This window comes from Phoxinus phoxinus (genome assembly GCF_949152265.1).
Source record: "Phoxinus phoxinus genome assembly, chromosome: 6".
Lineage (NCBI taxonomy): Eukaryota > Metazoa > Chordata > Actinopteri > Cypriniformes > Leuciscidae > Phoxinus > Phoxinus phoxinus.
In genome coordinates, this window is record NC_136881.1 from 23,621,428 (window position 1) to 23,644,324 (window position 22,897).

Here is a 22,897-nt window from a genome sequence, read left to right on the forward strand (position 1 = left end):
CTTAAAAAATTATGCATAAATGTCCTATAAAATAATCAAACAAACAACTTCTGGACTGTAAGTAAATGTTCTGAAGCCATGTGATATAGCTTTGTGATGATAGAATAGATCTCAATTAGAGTCATTATTCACTGATCATTATCATCTCCTGTGAGCTGGTAACTCCTGAATCAATTCAACTCAAGAAATGTATCAGTTTGATTAATGAACAAATCATTCAGACAGCTCTGGATCAGCTGATTCACAATAAGAGCATCAGAACCAAATGAGCGTCAAGGCGAACTGGGGGGGATGTCAAGATTTTGACTGAATAACAAATAACATTTTCATATGTTCCTTATACAAAGCTATTGTAAAGGTTCAATTAAAAAAAGTTGAAAAGTTTTCCCTCTGTAAGATTTTTTAAATGTTTTAAAAATAAGTTTGTGCTTAAGGCTGCATTTATTTGATTGACAAAAATGCAGTAAAAATAGAAATATCATGAAATATTATTACAATTTATAAAGACTATTTTCTATTTATATTTCGCAAAGAAATGTATTCCTGTAATGGCAAAGCTATAATTTTATGCAGCCAAAAAATGTTGTGCTGCTTAATAATCTTATAAAAACTATGATTTTTTCCCAGGATTTTCTTGTTGAATAGAAATTATTAGAATTAATAGAATAATTTATTTGAAATAGTTTTTTTGTTGTTGTAAAAATCACTTTTGATTAAATAATTAATTTTAATGTCATTAAACATGAAACAATTAAAAACAGATTGGGGTCTGATTCGACTGAGCCGGTGTGGTGAGGTCATACACAGCCATGCTTTAGATGATGTCACAGATATATTAAGCAGACATATTAAAGTTTATGAGCTCAGCCTCGTCGTCTTTCTCAGTCTTTCGTTCGGTCCACTCCTCTGTCTGTATCTATTTCTTTCTGTATGCTCCATTTTCATAATTTAACCCCAAAAAGCATCTCTTCTTTTTCTGTTTTTGAATGACCTTCGCTTTGAAAAATGCATTAAAAAGCTCTGCACAGCTCTTTGCCCATACTGTGTTTAAAGTATATATAACTCAGGATCCATTTAAACAAGTAGGTGCTCAAAATCTCACCTTCCCTTGCGCCTGATAAGGTCTGATTCGATTTACTCACCCCTCCCTTATCTCTGCGGATTCACTTAGCTGACCAAAGCATCTTAATCTCACACTATCTGATCTTCACATCTTGGCAGAAAGAGAGATGCCTGTGTCACATTCAAGGTGTTTCAAAGAGGAAAAACAATCGGTCTCCAGCTTCCGCTGGCTCTCGCTCACTGTCAGCTCCCCTCACTGCCGATCTGCCTCTCTTTGCCAGTCTTCCTCCCTCCCTCTCCTCTCCTCTAGGGTTCCTAAAAGCACGGTGTCTGCTGGAATGTGATTAGTGTCGGCCGCTGGAGCACTCAGCGGGAGGAAGCTTGGTCCGTGCCACTGAACTACGGTGCCCCGGAGGGACAATCAGTGCTGAGTTAGCACTACTCTCTTTTCTCTTCTCCATCTCTCCCTGTGCCTTCCAATCTGATTGATCCTCCATTGAATTATTATGGTTTGTGCACTTGCTTTCCAGCAAAAAAAAAAAATCCTGGCCGCCTCTTAGATCATAAATGCATCTCCTCAACCAAGGTCACTTATTCCCCCTCTTGTTGTGGATTCCCTGGGCTAATGAACCCCTACGTCCACTGGAAAAGTCCTCTACAGTCAGCATAAGAGAGCAAGCGGAGAGTGAATGAAGGTTGAAAAGCTCTGAGACGGATAAAGGAATCGTCTTTGAACTCTTCTGTCTTTGACAAGCCATAAAGAAGAGATACAACTTCTTGATCTTCCCACTTTTCAGCTCTGCCCCTAAAGATTAATTTCAGGAACATGAAGGTGGAAGTTATCCTTCAGTCTAGTGACTGGTAAAGGTGTCCTGACAGTGACTGGGAGTCTAGAATGACGTTCTACAAAGGGAGAGCCATTAATTTTTGAAGTTTTAAAAAATAAGCATGCATAAAAATCGAGACGAAACTTCACTAGAGCTCAGCAGGACTGGAAATGTGCCATGGGGCTAACTTCAAAATCGAAAATAGTTAAAGGACAGGACATATTTTTTTATGACAGTCAGCTTAACTGTTCAAATTTATGCAGCCTTCTGTGAAATTTATTTTTAAACACAAGTGAAGAATATCAGTTAAAAGTACATTTCAAGAAGCATTTGACCCAAAATGACACACTTCATTCTTTTGTGACAGATTGCATTAACCCCATGCTCGTATTTGATGCCATGATACCATTTTGATGCAGTCCATTCTCCTAATAACAAGACCAAATTATCATTATGCTTAAAAAAAACCCCGGTATGGTAAAGAGTTCATGATTTGGTGAGCATAACTCTCTTGTACCTTGCTGCTTGATGCCATAACTGCACAATCTGGTTCCAAAAAGCATCTTTCCAATTTAGAATGTCTGTCAGAGTAAACAATTTTTTTTTGTCAAGTCCTGTGACAGTCAAACAACTGTCATTGACATATTGACATGCATGTCAATTCTAATGGTTAGTGTTGATTACACCATTTTTTGCTTTAGTCATAGTCCTGACATTTGACGAAAATATATTTTAAATTTATCCATTATTTACTTTAAAAAAATGTAAATGCAATTTGCTTTTTGATGCTTCAGTAGTATAACATGATCCTTCACAATCACTCTAAAATTATGTTTTGAAAAACATAAAGTAAAAACATAAAGCACAAAAAGTATTCTCGTCACTTCATAACATTAAGGTTAAACCACTGGAATCACATGGACTATTTTATCGTAACTACCTTTCTGGTAATAACGTTCCTGTATAGGGGGACAGAAAGCTCTCAAATCTATTTAAAAATATCTTGATTTGTGTTCCAAAGATAAACGAAGCTCTTACGAGTTTGGAACGACATGAGGGTGAGTAATTAATGACAGAAATTAAATTTTTGGGTGAACTAACCCTTTAATATTTTTGTAGAAACCATAATATTCTTTGGTAAATAGAAATGTTCAATTTCAAATAAATGCTGTTTTGTTTTGAACAGTCTATTCCTATTTCTATATTTGTCTTTACTATCACTTTTGATCAACGCATTCTTGCTGAATAAAAGTATTAACTCTTTTCTCGCACGCACGCACGCACACAAAACTTTTGAACGGTAGTGTATATAGCCTAATCCTCTCTAGTCACAGTATACCTCCTCATCAATGTCACCACGTTTGATGTAGTGGTATCAGTGGTAAAAATCCTTTGAAATGTGAGGTTTTAGCACCTGTGTGATCTCCACGATTTCATCAAATCCCGACAGGCTGTATTCAGTCACACTAAAGCCCCCTTTTCCGATTTCGGGTGCACTGTCTTTTTCTCCTCGGCACAATGAGGAAATTGTGCTGACTACTCGTCCTTGCAAAGTCCTCATTAGCCTAATGAAAGCCTTCAAACGCAGAAACCAAACAAGGGTTCTGGGAGGTTATTAGGAAAATTACACCTCCAGGAGGGCCAGGGTAAGGGAGTTGGTAGAAAGGAGGGGGGGTCTTGCTCATTACCTCACCGTCTGCAAATCGCTAACTAATTCAGCCCCACCACCGTGTCATTTTCTACCTCTACGGATAATTTTCACAGAATTGTAAATGAGAGTATTCATTGATTTCTCAGAATACGCACATCAGGACTCATGTATGAACAGAAAGGAAATATGCTGAGTATTAAGTGACACATCAGCGGGATCAGCAATCATTTCCTGCAGTCAATCTAAACCATTGCTGATAAATGATCTGCTAAGCTGAAGGAAAAATATTTCAAATGTTTAGGAAAAATGCTTGCGTTTTCCATGACCTTTTTTTATGTAATTCAAAACGTGTTTTTATAGCATTAGAAGAATGGTAAAAGTGCAGTCATTGCTAAACTTTTTGACCTTGTTGAACTGCACAGTAATGAATTTGTTTTTTCATCTGAGATAAGCACTTTTTTATTGTTTAAACAATGTGATAATCTAAGTTGTTCACCAGTATTAAACAGAATGCACCAAAGTAATTATTTCCTAATGCATAAATATGGAGCAATCATTCATTTAAAAAAAAAAAACAGCTTTTACAAGCCACATTAACTATGGTTCATTTATAATGACAAAAGATAATGTTTGAAAACTTGGAAACTGCTAAGTGTATATATTGATATTATTTAATAAGTGTATTTTAGATATAGTATCTTATATAATGGCTTTTCCTTGCAAATGCTATTACAGAATACAATATTCGCATCTAACCTTTTTCTGTAGAAGGCCTCTTTGTTTCATGGCCTGTGTCATGGGTTGCCAGATCCCCCTCTTTTGGTCCTGGTGGTGCACTTGGAGACAGGCCTAACAAGGCATGGCCAAGAGAAAACCCATTCTGATGTAAATCTAAAGGGAAAGGAGGGGCATATAAACAGATTTTTACAAACAAAGGACATAAATACAAAGACTGATCCTTGAAGCCCAATTTTCTTTTATAGTAGGTATAAAATATACAATTTAGTAAAAAAATTTAAAGAAAGAAATTAATACTTTTATTCAGCAAGGTCACATTACATTGATCAACAGTAACAGTTTCGACATTTTAATGTTCAAAATATTAAACTTTTTCCAAAATGTATAATAAGAAATGTTTCCTCAGCACCAAATCAGCATATCTGAATGATTTCCGAAGGATCATGTGACACTGAAGACTGGCGTAATGACTGACATCACAAGAATAAATTACTTTTAAAATATATTAAACCGTTTTCACTGTATCTCTGGTCAAATAAATGCAGCCTTAGTCAGCATCAGCATACAACTTCTTTCAAAAACATAAAAATATCTTACCAACCCCAAATGTAGTGTATAATGTTTTAATTCAATAATGAAAGGTTCACTTATATCCAAGATGTGTTTTAAATCCTATTTTTGAAAAAACTGAGGTTCAACTCATTTTTACGGTTTTGAAATTGCTTCTATAATATTATTTAGTTTCCTTCTTGTTACGAGTTTTTAAAGCTTGTTCAGTTTTTTCAAAAATAGGATTTAAAACACATATTCTGTCCCAAATTATATCATACCACTGATATCTGATATCTTGGGTAAGATTTTTAATGCGTCTGATGATAGACTGAAAAAAGTAGAAAGCATTATCTGTAATTGCATAGTTTTAGTTCCGGTTAAAGCAATGCACATGAACAACTCTGATGGCTTTGCTTTTAGTAGATTCCGTGATATCACCTTATTCTTAATTCTAAAAGCACATTTGTAAGGTTATATGTGCAGTTTCACATTATGGTGAAAGCATAGTGCTAAGTGCTCAGGGACCAAACTCAGTGGTTCTAAATTATTAGTATGTTTGGTTTTTGCCATACGACAGGATACAGAGAGAAATAAAAATGTAAAGGTATACGTTACAGCAAACATTACACTGATGACAACTAAAATCTTGAGTTCATATGCAATGTAGACTTTAGAAAAAGACACAGGAATAAAACAACAAAAGAAAAGAAATGACTTTTATGTGGTGGGGCAGACGTACGTGGTCGGTCGGAAGAGCTCTCTGTGTGGGCAGGAGAGCTGGACACGCTGCTGCTCTGTCTGGAGGATAAGTGGCTAACTGACCTGCGGCCATCATCCAAAGAGGGGACGGGTGACGGGCTATCTGGAACTCGCTCCTGATCGTGAACACACACATTAGTCCCCAAAATCTGTAATATTTTATAAAACCACAATAAATGCTAAATCATTGCAGAAGAACTTTCTCAGTTGTGACATTAAATGTTACACTGTGTAAGGGATAAAAAAAACTTTATTTCGATAGTCCACTTTAGACTTTCTACTAACTATAAGTAACTTTGCAACTACATGCCAACTAACTCTCATTAGAGTATTAGAAGGCTATAGTAGACTGTTAGGTTATGGTTAGGTGTTAGGGTTCGGGTTAGGATAATAAGTTGACTTGAAGTTGCCAAGTTGCTTATAGTCAGTAGAATATCTGTTGGGGGACCATCAAAATAAAGTGTTAGCAGATATTAAGCAGACAGTCTACTAACACTTTAATGACAGTTAGTTGAAGTGTAGTTGCAAAGTTACTTATAGTTATGTCTAAAGTGGACTATCAAAATAAAGTGTTACCAAAATAAGTTAATGGAATAATTCACCCAAAACGTGAACAATCTGTCTTCATTTATTCATAGCAACCATATTAATACGGATTATGTAAAAATGTATTTTAGTGGATTGTACTTTCAATGAAGGGACAGAATCTCTCAGCTTTCATGAAAAATATCCTTAATTTGTCTAACAAAGATAAACCAAAATCTTATGGGTTTGGAATGACATGAGCATGAGTAGTTTTAATTTTTGGGCGAACTATCCCTTTAAATCATCTTAGGAACCATATGTATAATTTGTGTTCTTGTACCTTTATAACTGACGTCATCATTCTGGACGGGACACACTTGACCTGAGCAGCAGCTGCCATATTGGCAATAGTGTTGAGATGGTTCATCTGGTTCATCGCCATGGTGACCGAGGCAGGAGGCAGACTGACTGGAATCAAGGGATGTGGCATCATCATAAATGGCAGTTCCAAACCTGTGCAGAAAACCATTGAAACACACACAAAATCATTCTATCTGGAAAGAAACATAACAATAAATGCTCATTAATCACCCAAAACAGTACATATTTCTGCATAAACGCTCTATTGCAATGCATTAAAAAGCAAGCAAGCGCTTTGAGTGCAGAGAAAAGCGATATATAAATGTAACGAATTATTAAATTATTATTAAAACTTGCATTAAAAAAAGCAAGCTCATTAAAATAACACATGCTGTACTAACAATTTGAGAATATTAAGAAACACTCATCACATTGAAAAGGAAAAGATGAAAATAGTTTCAAATTATGATGCTTCACGTTATGAAATCAGTTTCTGCTTTGTTTGAGCTCTTTTTAAAGACATGCCATTATGGCACAGCATGTCTACAAGTCTAACTGGAGCTGCTGGAGTCTGCACCTCAAACCAATTAGCTGCTTCTCAGACTGCTGCAAACGTCTTCTACATAACAACCCCATGATAAATTAGACCACACACTCTATTTGTAGCACAACAAGCTACGTGACAGCAAGACTTCAGTACATAAGCCTGCTGTGTGACCGTTGTTTTGCTTGTTTTAGTGTGCTGATCAAATCCCTCGCAGCACTCTAACAGTGTTATGCTTTATAGGAATGTGAGCGGATATTCTCCAGAGAGGAATAACAGCAGAAAAAGGAAATGGATCCTCTCACAACTGAACAGGTCAGGGCATAAGGTTACAGTCAGCCACTCTACGGCCGCCTGTACTCCACCGCCACTTTGAAAGTGAAGGATGAAAGAGAGAGAGAGAGGACATTTCGGCAGTTTCTCTCAAAGACTTTTTCATTTCCCATCAGTCGCCTTAAGAGACGCTCCTGAACTGTGTTGGCCTCGTGGTAATGGATTCACTTGGGTTGATACCCGCGGTAGGAGCGGAGCCGTGGCCGGGAGATGATGAGAAGGAAGGCCAGGAGATGATGAGCCCTTTGGAGGTGATAGTTTTCAAGACCCTCTGCTTTTCAGCCAAATACCAGGCAGCTCTGGGGGTCAGAGGTCGCCTCTCAGACACAGAGACTTACAAATGAAAGTTCCACCCGAGTCCCCCTCCCTGTCGTCATGACATTTTTAGTCAGAGACGGAGAGAGAGGGAACAGGACGGATACAAAAAAAGCCCCTGATTTTCCTGAAACAGATGACACGCAGATCAGTCACGGCGATCGGCCGACAGAAAGGAAGTGAAAGGGAGATCAAAGAAAGGAATTGAGTGTTGAAGGGATTGATGTATGGATGGAAGGGGGGGGGGGGGGATCTGAGCCAAGCGCAAGCACATGCCAAGAACATGCAAGCTGCGCCGTCTTTCTCAGAATAGGCCATCACTAATATTCTTAAAGATAAAACGACAGTGCCATCCGCACATTCGCCTTTTCAAGTGGAATTTAAACTGCCATATTATGCTAGAAAATGCTGATAGGAGCAATATCTGGCCTTCTAAGCACATTCGGGAAAGGGCCAAAGTGGCAAAGAAACACTAAACCCCCTCCCCATCCAAAAAGACACTTTTGAATGAGACTGGAACTCAGCCAAATGCATCAACATCCGTCACCCTTCATCCGTATCTCAAGGGGCCTACGTCTCAGCTTCTGCTGCAAAAAGAATAACAATGTGATCCGCTAGCGTCTGCTAACACCACAGTGCCACTGAGGCCCGTTTCTGAAACACATGGTGGCCGATATCACTCACGAAGAGCTTTCAATCTTTATTTACCTAAAACAAAAGATCCCAGGGCTAAAAGAAATTGGAGACGCGCCATTTTAAAATATCCCCCCGCAGCAGTTGCCATTGTGCGCTTGAGCCCGGGCTATTGTGGGAGTGTAAATGATTTTGACAGGAAGTTGCGAATTGTATAAATATTTAGCGTTTAATAAAAAAGGAGAAACAAAACAAGCTGAACGCTGAGGAAAGGAAACAAAAGAAGTCTAATGACAGGGCTGGGAAGGAGCCAAGTACTCTGCTGGATGAGTCCAAACACAACAGGGATCTTGGTACAAATTTGGGCACAAAACTGTTGCGTAAAATGTCATGGAGAGCAACAAAACAACACAACACCTGGAAAGGATTCAAATGAGAAACCGCAACAAAAAATATACAATGTAGCCTGCTGCTAGAATGAAGTGTGAAGATTTTTACATGCTGATTATCACATGATATTGTTTGAGCTGAATAAGGAATTTGCTTAAACAATGTCTTTACATGTCTTTGATAATGGCACAGTCCATGAATATAGTACACCCTGGTGCCTTGTTACTTTTTACTTGTTACTTAAAAGACCATGTTTTTTATGGGTTGTTGTGAGATCGAACAGATACAGTATGTTAAATAAACTATACAATCAACCTTACATGAAAAGCAGGGAGTTAAAGGATTAGTTATTCTGGCCTGTCCTACATCAGAAGTGAGTATTGTACTCAAGAGTGGGCAAGACCAAGTCCGTCTCAAGTCAAGACCCAATTTTCAGGAGCATTTGGACAAATGATCTGGTCTCGGCTAGTCACAGAACATATGGTCTTGGACTATCATGTAACAATATCATAATTTTGAACTTGTAGTAGAAGTATCTTTTAAATATAAAAAAATTGTAAAAACTTGAGATTTAATGGCATTCCACACTTTGCTTGCAACCCTGTTACTGTATGATTTCCCCCACAATACAAATCATGTTTTGAACTGAATGTATCAATCTTAAACATTTAGCTCAGTGACCCATTTAAAGAAAAATTATCAAACTTTTTTGTATGGCAAATATAAGTTTATTAATAACTATGAATTAACATTTGGTACTAGATAACCCATTTTAAGTTCATGTTAATTCAGGATAATGTTGCAACCCTCTTTTGGTCATATATTTTTTAACAAAGAAAACAATTAATTTTAAAATGTAAAAGGTTTTGGCCTTATGTTGTACACTTTTCTTAGAAAGTGGTAAATTATGCCAAGGTGTTTTTATATTCCAGTACAATTACTTTACAATCCTCTCCCTTTACGAAATAGCAACTATTGTTTAAATATTTTTTGTGCTTTTGCTTATGCAAAATATTAATAAAAACAACTGTTAAAAGTTAAATTAACTACACAGAAATGATGCTTCTGATTTTCCCAGTGCTACTGGAAACCCCTTCCTCTTTATTGCTACTTTAATGTCAGTCATAAATGTTTCTGCTCATGCCATGTTCTGTGACCCCCTGCAGGTAACACAGCAGTTCCCCTTTCCTCAGGCCAACCTCCCCTGAGACAGAGACCACCGGCAGGTGTGTGTGAGAGGAAGAGACGCCAACTTCTGAGAAGCATTTGTTGGCCTGATAGCAGCAATCCCAGTGTACACTTCTTTTTCTCACACACTACAACATCTCCAATGAATTATTAATCTAAGATAAGACTATTTGTTTTCTCTCTTTCCCCAATAAAGGCATTAAACGTGTTCTAGCCTGACAGTCGGATATAGAACAGTAGCGATAGGCAAGCTTTATATTTCCCAGACGAAGGTGCGGCTGCCAGTAAGCAGCTGTGGTCTAGGTGTTTAGTCTGTGCGTTTAGCTCTGGTCTTTGTAGTGGTTAGACACCGTGGAGTAATTTCCACATTCCCGTCAGCAGGGGTTGGGGGAGGGGATTATGGAAAACCGGAAGTCTCGTTTCTCCTTAAGATGAAATTAATGATGCCTCCATGATGCCTCCATGTGCTTGCAATGGTGAGGCCCTTGAAGGGTTTTGGGGCCTGTCTAGGGAAAAGTTAATGAAGGTGCAGATATTTTGATACGCAGATGAAAAAATCTCAGAGGATGTAACCTTCAGTATTTGGCTGCAAAAACAGAGATGATCCTTTTTTTTCTATGGCTGAGACAAGAAATAAATCTGAGCTCAAAATTAAAAACTGGCAGTTTGTTGAACTATACGTTCTCCCACACTTCCATCTTCCGTAGCTTCCAGTGGTCTAGACAGAGAACATCTCTCTCTCACACACACACACACACACACACACACACACACACACACACACACACACACACACACACACACACACACACACACACACACACACACACACACACACACACACACACACACACAGACACAGACACACACAGACACACACATACACACACATACACACACACACGCACACACACACACGCACACACACACACACACGCCACCCACAGCCACACAGAGACTCAGAGAAGCAGTCGTCCTGACCAGCTGCTTGTGATTACTTGTGTTTACAATGAGCATCAGGCATCTGCTGCATGTAATCCAAAACATACACACCTAGAGTCTGTGAAAAAACCTAACAACACATGTGCACCAAAACAAATACACAAAGACTATAAAAAATTTGGGGGAAAAAACCCACTGCAAAAGCATACATACAGTATGTAGACATGTCAACGTAAGTCAATGTTACTGTAATATGGACAAGGACTTTTTCTTTTCCTTTTTTTTAAAACAGATTAATACTTTCATTCAGCAAGGATGCATTACATTGATTCAAAGTGACAGTAAATACTTTCACCCCCCCACCCCCCAACCACACACACACACACACACACACACACACACACACACACAGAATGTAAACACAATACTATGTTATTGACCCATCTGCAAGGGCTAACACGGCCATGTCAAGTCAAGCAGTGATCTCTTGGTCACGAACCTATAACAACATAAGCTCAACCAATGGCCTAAGTGTGTGGCAGCCTGGCAGGACTCACTAGCTCTGATTTTGTACATAAATTACACACACCTTTAAATGAGTGTGAAACCAAACATTCTGTATTTTATCAAATCTTTCAAATGTTTTCTTTCTTAAAGGTGGCCCAACAACTCAATTCAACTCAACTAACTCTATGAAAAGGCTCTCTCTTTTGCTCCCACACCAATGTCTATGGCTCTAATTATAAAAAGTGCTCACTCAGAGTAGCAGAGTCTTCTCACATTGTGTTTGTCTCGTGTTTCACTCCTTTTTTCAAAAGGTCACTATATTCCATACGACAGCTTAATTTGAAAAGCAACCCTAATTTCATCCCCAAACGCTCAAAATAAAAAGAAACAAGTTTTATTAGAGGTGACAATACATCCCCAATCACTCTTGAGTCAAGGCTATGGTAAATACTACATCATGCATTTCGCAGTAATGGATAAAACATTTCTGTGACACATATGAACCTATGGGCCTGTAAAGTGCACCATTCTTTTATCCAGCTCAGTTGGAGATGAGACATGGCTTTGGTCCTGATCTCATAGAGACACATCAAAGTTTAGGTTCCTCATGCACTTCATGCAATCATTTGATCGCTATTGGTTGTTTTCTACTGGTGTATTTATAGATACAATGCTACATTTGCTACGGACTTTCCTCTGACTGGTTGTCTCGGTTCCCCCAGTCATCTTTTCTAGTGTCATCCATTTTGGCTCAACATAAAAATGACTTCATATCAGTGGCGAGTTTTAGAGGAAAGTTCACACTACTCCAGTGATGTCATCTTTTGTTCAGACTCCTTTGAGAATTTTCTTTATTCATATTTCATGTCTATGCTGATTCTAAAATGATGTTGTAGGAATTAAAAGGAAAAAGGAGAAAATGTTCCACTTCATTAACTGCTCTTATTTTATCATCCAATTTTTTCCTGATTATGTTCTGCAGGAATCCCATTTCTTTTCTATTACAATTTTTGGGGAAGTTCGGCTTATCTGTCAGCTCTATCCCATGAGAATGAGAGACAGGCTCTAATGGACTTGTGGATGTGCTGGTGGAATTGCAGCCCTGGAGACCATGACATACTCGTTCTCTTCTCTTCTCTTCTCTTCTCTTCTCTTCTCTTCTCTTCGAAGACAGGGTTGAGGTTGAGGTTGAGGACAGTAAATAACTGATATAAACTATATATTTGTAAATATATATATATTTTGCACATAATTAATAGGTTTATTTATTATTTAGTGGTGGCAAGGTGGCTCTGTGGGTAGAATTGTGTGTGATGTGTCGTCTCTTGATAAACTTAAGGATGAGCCACTGACTATTTTAACAATGACTTTACTAACTTTTCGTGGCCGGCGAGTTTCAATAGAAGCCTATGAAGGAGTGATCCAGCTCTCAGATTAAATTACAAATATCTTAATTTGTGTTCCGAAGATGAACGAAAGTCTTACGGGGTTGGAACAACATGAGGGTGAGTAATTACTGACAGAATTTTTATTTTTGGGTGAACTAACCCTTTAAGGACATCTTTGCTACCAACAATGTTGGTAGTGTGTTGGGTCACCACTCAATGTCCAATGTAAAATCTGTGTCCTGGAGCAAAACCTACTTAAAATAAAAAATAAACCCCTTCTTGTGTGTGAGTTTATGATTGTGTACTATACACGTCTAACTAGCTACATGTTATCTTTCACCAGTTTAATGTCAACAAGACACATCCTCTCCAAATTCCTCCTTGACAGTACGGTGTGACTATATCCAGAGCCCTCCACTTCCTGCTCGGGGGCACAGCTGTTTTAAGAACCTCTATTTAACCAGAGATGAGCTCATATCCTGGTAATCAGGGCAGAGGGCGAGCTGCTAAAAACAGTGCCCCAATCACCAACTGGATCAGTGCCACTGGAGTTCCGCTCTAACACTGCCGTATCTGTCTGGCCAGACTCATACATGCCACACATCCCTTCAGATCTCGTCAATCCTCAGGGTTTAAATGTATCGCATTTCTCAGACTGAGAGTACTATTCTGGGAACAGATTGTGGTTGTCAAATGTAAATAATTATATGATCAGTGGATGAGGGCTCAGGTTCAAAACAGGCATGAGAAACTGATATTTTCAGATATGTTCCCCAGATAAGTCTTTGTGTCAGTATTAAAATTACAGGCCACGGAATCTGGTAGATGGAAAGAGACAGAACTTTCGAAGATGGTTAGCATGTTAAAGGAAAGAGAGTTGAAAAGAGAGAGTGGTTCTGCACCACTCAGCTCTCTTCAGCTATATTAATATTCCACACCAAGAGTCCACACTCAAGGTTATTCTCACTCTAAATTGCTGAAGATAAAAAAAGCCCTTCCTTATTAGCATTTGTGGGTAAAACCTGGCTAATCTTATTCACACTTATCCCTCTCGCTGTGACATCCTGGCCTCTGTTTTCCCTTTTTTCCCCCACAGAAAGGTCACAACCTCATTTTCATGGTATTTTCTCGCTTAAATCTGCTTACAATGCACAGTCTCTGAAAAATAAGCATCACATCAATGCAGAGTTTCTGAAAAATAAGCACTGCATCATAGAATAATGGCAAGTACTCTATTTTATTAAAGCTTATATATATATATATATATATATATATACATATAAAAATTTTAGGGCTGTTAAACGATTAATCACGATTAATCGCATCCAAAATAAAAGTTTGTGTACTGTGTAAAATTATTTTATATATTTAAATACACAGACACACATGCTTGTATATATTTAAGAAATATTTGCATGTATATACTGTATATAGATTTTTATATAATATATAATATATAAATTATAAATATTTTATATATAAATAACACATTTTTCTTAAATATATACATGAACGTGTTTGTATTTATATATACAAAATAATTATACACAGTACACATACATTTATTATGTAAACACAAACTTTTATTTTGAATGCAATTAATCGTTTAACAGCCCAAATAAATATATATATATATATATATATATATATATATATATATATATATATATATATATATATATAATTTACTTTTAAATACTTCCAATCCAAGTTTAATGTGCAAAGCTATCTATATGTAAGCATTGTGTACTACTATGTTGGTTTAAAACATTTAAATACTGTGGTCCTGAGCTTCTCTCACTTAGATCTGTATTTTTGAGTTGCCCAACACAGCGCCACTGGCTCAACCAATGACAATGAGATTGGGGCGGGATTACTTGTTGGTCCAACCAATGACAGACAGGGTAGTGTTTGGAAAGCCTGCCTGAAAACAAACATTACTGAGGCAGTTTGCTTTTTCTGGTGCAGAAATTACACATAAATTATCTCCTTTAAAGGGGTCATCGATCTGATGCCCATTTTCCACAAGTTGGTATAATTCTTTAGGGTCTTCGTGGAAAGTTTGTAATATACTTTGGTTAAAATTCCTCAATGCTTGTGTAAAACAACACCCTTTTTACCTCCTCAAAAACAGCTTTGTTCACAGCGAGTCGTTTCGGTGCATGCCTCTTTAAATGATAATGAGCAACTGTTCACCCCACCCTTCTCTTCCATGGGGCGTGTCGACACAAGATACGTAAAGTGCTGCCCTGGCAACCTGCTGGCAGAAAATATACAAATGCCTGAAGAGGGCGGAAATATGCTAATACGGGACAGTCTGTCAGCGGTAGTGGGCGGAGCATGAGCAATATGACATCATAATGCTCAGACAATCCAAACGGTTTAGGTTAGTGTTTAGGCTTTTTGAGGATAAAAAAGGATGTTTTTGAATGTTTGAAATTGTAACTAAAAAAACAAACAAAAAAAAAAACAGTTGTGTTGGTAAATGAACTTTGCTGAAAAAGTTTGCCACAAGTATATTAGGGCCTTTATACTTATCACACAGACTATAAATTCACATAGACCTCAATACTTATCGCTGTCTCAGCCACATGACATTCCAAACCTGCATTTTCTTCTGCGGAACACAAAACGAGAAAATTATGAATAATGTACTGGTCATTCTTTTCCATTTACAGGGGAGTGGACATTTCAAGCTTTACAAAAAAAAAAAAAAAAATGGGAAGCAACATAAATGTAGCATAGAACTAATCCATTTGTTTTATATTCCAAGCCTGCTGAAGCTGTGGTCTGATAATCTTTCCTTCTCGTATGTTCTAGTATATTGAGAACGAGTACCACTGCGATTGGATCATTGAGCAAGTAGGTTAAACTTCAGATCAAGGTCAGTCTGATTAAAATCAACCATTCAGACATTTCTATGAATTCATTGAGAAGATCAGACTCAAAAGAATGATATGTCTGATATATTGACATATTTACTTCTCGTATGAACTATCATCAATGCAATTCTTATTCACTTTCATTATACTGGAAAAATTCACCTTGGGTTTTCATTGGAAGAAATCATTCTTGGTGTGAGCAAGCAAAATCTTCATTTTGTGCAACATTTACTTTTCCGCCTCTGCTCCACTATCTAGGCCATGATCCAGGTCTTCTCCCCGTTCACGGGCCTGGACAGTGGAGTAGTGGTGGACCTGCATATTGGAGTCGTGGTAGCATTTAACTTCATTTTGGTGACATTTTTCCCCCAAGCCCAAGTTAATTTCCAACCCTGATTTACACTTACATGTGTTCATTTAGCAGACGCATTTATCTAAAGCGACTTACAAATGAGGACTACAACAAGCAATTCAACTTAAGTAGGCAACAACATGAGAAGCACTAGAAATACAACATTTCAGACAGTGTTTTACTTTAAGATTGAATAATAAAACTCTGATACAAATGAATTTTTTTCCGCATTTAGTACTGGGCCAGACTTTGTAGGGTCTGAACATTTGGGATGGCTTGACATGTGAGCATTAAGAGGGGAACTGACACTTACCCATGCTGGAGGTGATGTCACCATTCTCAGAATCGGCGCCGTGATTATTGCCATGGTAACTATTCATCACCTCCAATTTGATCTTCTTCTTCATGGCTTCAGCAAGTGTGGCAGCTGTTAGGCCTGTCAGAGTATTAAAGAGAGAGAAAAAAAAGTGTTAATTCATAATCATTCAGTCTTCTTAGCCTTTTCCACACGCAAAAAAAAATATCACTTCAGTTCCCTAAATCTTGTGAGAATATGTGAATATGAATAATTGTTAACAGATTCAGCTCACTGCTTTTCCATAAACGTGCTTCATTCAAATGCTTTTGTGAAAGCAATTATGAATATTTCACATCCTATAATTGAATTTAACAGAAGAATACACTGGCACTGTAACATTAGATGATAACAACAGGTCTATTATTACCAACAGTGTCATCCCAAAGCTACAATCACACCCACATCACTGTTCTACAGTCAGTCAAACTACGTGCCTCTGTCTAACTAACTTCAGACACCAGCTTTGAACAGCAGGTCCTGGATCTGTTCAAGTGGCGATCTGCTTCCCCTGTCATGCGCTGATAATTCAAGCTGCCTGGCACCTGCCCATTGTCACAAGTCTCCAATACCCCTTGTTAACTGTGTGTGTAACTTTGCCCCCAGTGCACACATGTTATAATTCAATTAAAATTAGAAGATTAGCTTCCCTTCATTTCACAGAGAGCTGCTTTTACGCAACTCAGACTGCTACTCATCTCTTTCCTCTTCCACTATCTTTAAAAAAGATCTCAGTAAGTCAAACTTTTTTTTAGATTACTTTAATATAGCCCCCTGGATGTCACAGTTATGCTTAGTTTTGGTTTCGTTTTCTATCAGTCTGTTTATTCGCCTGTTTGCGTGTGTTTTTTTTTTGTTCTCTTTTTTCCACACCATAATCACCTATTCATTTAATCATAACAGCTGTTAATTATTTAGTTCATCAACATAATTTTTAAAGTTCCTCACATGTCTGTCCACACTAATACGTTTTCGTTTGCCGTTTGTATACTTTGATGGCATAGCCTACGTCACAGTCGCGTGGCATCGGCGCGGTCTCAATGTAACGAAGGCCAGCTAGTAGATAGCCTGGCTCCGCCCTCCTACGTACTTCCGCTCAAATTTAATTTTCCTTCAGTACTACGTCTGGGATTGTGGTATATTCTTTGGTTTTCTCCGGTTAATTTTTAACCGGTCCAATCGGCGAACAGAGGGAGTGGCTGAGAACGATGACGTTGAGGTTGTGCGCGCTAGTTTGAGTCGTCATACCTAACCACCAAACATATCCAGAGTGGCCCTGGGCAGATCCAATAGTTTTAAACTTCTACAGAGTACCCACAATCAAGGAAGTTAATGCTTGTCAATGGAGAGAGGCCAGACTCTCTGTACAAATGAAATGTACGGGAGTCTGGTAGAACCAGGCTAGCTAGTAGACGCTGTGCGAGTAAACCTCACTCCTCTGATCTCAATAGGCACTCTAGCAACAGAAGCTAGAGGCTGCAGTCTTAGCCGGAGACCCGGGTTCGAGACCCGCAAAGAGCGGGGTGAGTAGGATCCGGGTGAAGGGGTTACATCAAGTCGTACAAACTTTAATTCTAAGCGGCTTGCACTGCTTCCGATCAGAGCAGAGCTGCATAAAGTCGAACAAGCCTAATAGATATTCATGTTTATAACAGTATTGTGCCTGTTATGCACTTTCACACTGTAGCTAAAATATGTTACTTTGCATACTCTTCATATCACAGTCCTGCAAAGATGACCAAAAAATTTAGGCTACCGGTACTCACATTTGCTGTCCTGCGGCAATGAGAGCAGTCGCTTTTTTTAGACCAAAAATATGGTGACTGAGTGCGACCTGGACGCATCAGTGAATGGTGAGATATTTTGCTGAAAACAATGATCCTGTCCGATAACTTATTCATTTTTCGTCTGTATTTTTCCATCTCAGTGAGCTTTTGTGAGGTTTTACGCATGGGCAGTAAGGTGAAATTAGTGGTTTCAGGCGTTTTACAAAAGTTTCTCATCCACACTGAAACGTCGGAACACGCCTGAAAACACTAGTGTGGACGAAGAGCATTTTTAAACGAAAACGGCGTTTTCAAATGTGTCCGGATGTAGCCAGTCCGTTATTGTTTCGAGTAGTTGGCTTATGTTTAATAAAGACTGACATTATTTGCACCTTCTTCTTCATCCTTGGACTTAAACCGTGCAACTGGAGACCAGAAAAAAAAAAGAAGGAAAAAAAAGCAATTTAGATTTTTCCATGCAATTTACAGTTTGGAGCATAATCATATAACAAAATATTGTTAATTTATTTGTATTATATAGGCCTATGTCTTATATTTTTTTTCTTGAAAATGTTCTATCTAACAAAGTGATATAATAAAAAAAAATTGTCAGCAATACTTAATTAGGTATTATGAACTAACAAGTAAACACTTTTTTAAATAATGTATTAGGTTAATGTTATTTACTGTTAATTTATACAACTATGACTAAAAAATTATTATTTTATGTGGAAATGAACTAACAATAATAAATGTTGTAAAATAATTGTTAATTTCATCGCATTAAATAATAAACGTTATAATAAATTGGACAAAATCTTTTAAAAAATTGTTAACAACAGAAGTGTTTACAATATTTTTTCTTTCGTATTTCTGTATCCAGAGTAGTGTATATTAATTAATTCATTAATTACCAAATCCTGAACTGAATAAGCACAATGTCATCCAAGTTTTTGGATGTAATAATATGTAATAAAAGATTTCAGACAATTATTTATGTAAATGCTTTTTAATTTATTCTACAATTTTGTATTACACAAGGATATTAATTCCTTTTTTTTACCTGTAGTAGTGTGCATAGCCATGCTTCTCCACACCGCTAAATTCATGTGTATGTTGTGTTTTGGAGGATCCATTCATTGACAGAGATATAAGTAGTGCCATCTACACTTTTTTAAAGATCTAGTCATTGTTTTGTATCAGAAATGCTACCTCTAGTTTTTTTGTTTGAGCACAACCCAAATGTGCTGTTTTTGGTTAATTAAGATAACAGATGAACACGTGTCTTAGCTCGGTTACAGTAACTACCGGTACATGGGTTGAGGGGTAGGTTCACCAAGTTATTACCCAGTTATAGTAATTGCTATAATAAGTATGCACATGCGGAACAGGACTGTAAAATAAAGTGCTCCCCCCATAGCCTGATTGATTTATTAAATAATGTTGCATCACCGTTGGCTAGACTTATTCATACAAACAGTATTGTACACTGTTGGTACACTACGCTGTTGTAGGAACAGGACAATTTGGAAGCTACACTTTCTAGTAAAATGTGGTTGTTCAAACACTGACTTTATAAAAGTATCTATTCAGGTTTCTAAAATCTATCTCTAAAAACAGCGCTCTAGTCTGGGCAAACCGCTCTGAAATGTAACTTTGGCTAGCTGGTATTTGGCGGCGATGCACAACAGTTATGTGCAAATATGAGGCAAGCTCTGGCAGTGAGCTTTAGGAGTGGGGTGTTTTTTTTCTCACTCTCTCAGTTGCTCTCCAAATGCTTTCACTAAATGTCAAGATCAGAGCATGAAAGCCAAGGTCCCTATTCAGCCTGTGAAGAGGACGATATCAAAGCATTTCCCACTCTCGGTCTGCAATTCACTCAAAGAGGGAAAAAACTGTCCTCTCTCTCTCTCTTTCTCCCTAGTGGCCTTTGAGTTTCCATCTCTGTGGCTGACATTGATAGTGTGACCTCTGCCGAAGATAAAAGAGGCCTGTGCTGTTGAGCATTTTCTTTCTCTCTCCATCACCTGCTCTTTTTAAACGAGTACAAATGTGCGGCCCTTTCTGGGGCTCTCTTTGAGAAGTCGTAATGAGCAGACTGAGTATGCGCACATACTCAAAGAGAAGGGCGGCTTAGAAGTCGTGCAGCAATTGTTCATTCAGCTTCACATGCAGAATGGACAGAACTTGTGATGCTTTAAACGACACTCTCATGAACAAGAGGAGAGCTGACACCACAGAGGCAGAGGTGAACATATCTCCAGGCAAAATCTAATAGGTTTTAATCATAATATCACAACACAATAAAGGGCAAATTAGAGTTGGCAAGATGAGGTTACATACTACCTCGGGCAAACCTGCATTGTGAGTGTGGAAACAATAGCTGTGTTTTGTTGGCTTTGGGCTTTTCCAAAGCACAGCGTGAGTCAGATTGTTTATTTGCGTCACTTCAGATAAGTGCTGTTTAAAGTGAATGACACAGAAGCAGAACAGGCTGCAACTGGTTTGTAACAATAAACATCATTTCAAGCAACTGAATTAAAAAGGCAAATAAAGGAAAGGGCTGAAAACTAAAGTTAGCTTTGTTTTAAAATACCTGTTTAACACGCAGAGAAAACTACAATTATGCCTTTTGTAGATTGATTCTCTAAACATACATCTCTGTATTTCCTATTTCAGCCTCTCTAAGGATGCCTGTAAGGGACACAAAAGCTGTGGCCAAACTACATGCGAATTGACAGTGCAATATGCAATAAAATTTATATTTTCCTTGTTAATCTGAGTTTTTGTCCTAACCACCAATGGCAGGCATTTTTTTCAATTATTATTATTTATTTTTTTGAGAGGTCATGGTTGAAAATTCAATGATTAGTTACTTGTATGTTTTGTACAATACTAAAATTGTTTAATAAGACTATTATGGCTATGAAAGTCCAACATGACTTAGCCATAATGAAAGAGACAATGAATTAACCTCAGATTTTGAAAGATGACTTAAAGGGAACAATAATGTTCAAACTATTTGTGAACAAACATTCTATGAAAAGGTGCATTCTATGAAAAGGATTGTATCAATCACTAAGTATGTATTTATAATAATTTTAACGTGGCTCATTTTTTTTATTAATTTGATTATTTTGTTGCAAGTAGGAGACAGCAGCGTGCTTATGGGAAAAGAGCCCGCCCACGCGCTTTTCTGATTGGCTGTGATTTGTGATTTTGTTGCGTCTTGTAGTCTGTTCGCATCTGTTGTCAACAGACAAATTGCTTGCCGCCGGAATTTGACTGTGTTGCGACACGTTGTAAGTCTTCATCTAAACAATTAATTGACTTCTTCATTTTGCTATTCTCCTTTCACTTTTAATTATGAATCCTGATTTGATCGTCTTAAATTCGTCTTTTCTCATTTTTGAAGGAATGAGATTTGTTTGTTCTGGCAGTAACAGTGAGGTACAGTAGCATTTCCTCATTTTCTTACCAGTGTGAGACATCATTCCTGAGGACATGAGTCCAGAGACAGAGTGGGGCAGGACGTGAGGGCTGTCGGGCGATGTCACGCTCTGGGTCCGTTTAGGAGGTCTGCCAGGTCTGGAGCTGAAAGATGAACACACAATGTCAGACAAGCATTTTATTTTGGTTACATGTAACAGCCCATCTAGAAGCCAATGCACTGCTTGCACATTGCAAGTTGCAGTGTAGACAGTTTTGTTGATTATAATGGGAATGCTGTAGTTTTACTGCATCATGTCACTCACTTGAAGAGTAGACCTGGTAAAGAATGATTAGAAACTACCAAGTAGGTCTGAGGATAGTTGCTAGTTGTCCTGTTTAGATTCTGCTGAAAAGCTGATAACAGGTTGTTCAGCTCCATACAGAGCATGCTGTCACAAAAATGTCAACTTTTTATTTTTACTCTCTAACAATAAAGGAAGAACAGATTTTTTTTTGTAGCCAAGGTATACTGTAAGTTTATAAATACACAAACTGGCCTGCTCTGAAAAATGGTTACTGAAGTAAAAAGTAAAAACTAGCTATTTAACTAACTATTTCTTAAAAAAAAAATGAAGGTATGATTAGCATACACTCACACATCCATTTCTGTTCAGAACTGAACTAATCTACTATGCATACTAGCATGCGTCAGTAAATACTCTCAAGGACAGTCTTTTTTTTCCGCCATCTCTTGTACCGCCTCCCTTCTCTTCTCCCTCTCTAATTAGATCACACAGTAGACTCATCTCCCTTTTCCATAATCAGCCGATTTTTTTGCTCATGTATAATGCATGCTGCACACCTTGTTACCTGCTCTTGTGCATTCATGTGCAATTTAAATTTGTTGAGTTAACAGTACATGTGCTAAAATCAGCCACGGCTCTCTAGCACACACAAATAACCACTGATTTAACTTGTGGTGTTTATATAGACAACCAGGTTTACCTAATTGAGTCTAAATGGGAAGTAGGTTATGGATGATTTTCACTTGTTTGCCTCCACACGGTGCACTTTTGATAGCTCTGACCCTCTCTATCTTTACCGACTGAAGCGGGAGTCAGATTTGAGGGAAACCTTTAATGGAAAGACTGTTTAAAAAAAAAAAAAAAAACTTTATCATTTAGCTGAGCATTCTAGAAAAAACCCTCTATTTTACACAGAGCCTCCGCTCACACCTCCCCCAGTGTTTGTGAGCGCCAATCATCCTTCATAAAATATTAAAGTCCCCACCGTTTGCCCTTTTAAAATCTCCCACTCTCAATTCCCTAATTGTAGTGTTTCTTTATCTGTCCACTGCAGAGAGTAAATAAATGAACAAAATAGCTATTTTATCACA

General features: G+C 37.8%; 1 protein-coding gene across 2 annotated transcripts in view; it reads right to left on the reverse strand.

Annotated features, from left to right (window-relative positions):
- The window catches only part of dachc (dachshund c), a 56,772-nt gene that overhangs the window by 13,257 nt on the left and 20,618 nt on the right, over nucleotides 1-22,897 (reverse strand). Inside the window, exons 2-6 of one of the 2 annotated variants that reach the window (XM_079617006.1) lie at nucleotides 21,548-21,663; nucleotides 16,262-16,384; nucleotides 6,455-6,627; nucleotides 5,570-5,738; nucleotides 4,297-4,431 (exon numbers count right to left, since the gene is read on the reverse strand). In XM_079617006.1, the coding sequence (XP_079473132.1) occupies nucleotides 4,297-4,431; nucleotides 5,570-5,738; nucleotides 6,455-6,627; nucleotides 16,262-16,384; nucleotides 21,548-21,663 (716 nt within the window). The remainder of the gene's footprint in view (nucleotides 1-4,296; nucleotides 4,432-5,569; nucleotides 5,739-6,454; nucleotides 6,628-16,261; nucleotides 16,385-21,547; nucleotides 21,664-22,897) is intronic. The other variant, XM_079617007.1, reaches the window with a different exon arrangement.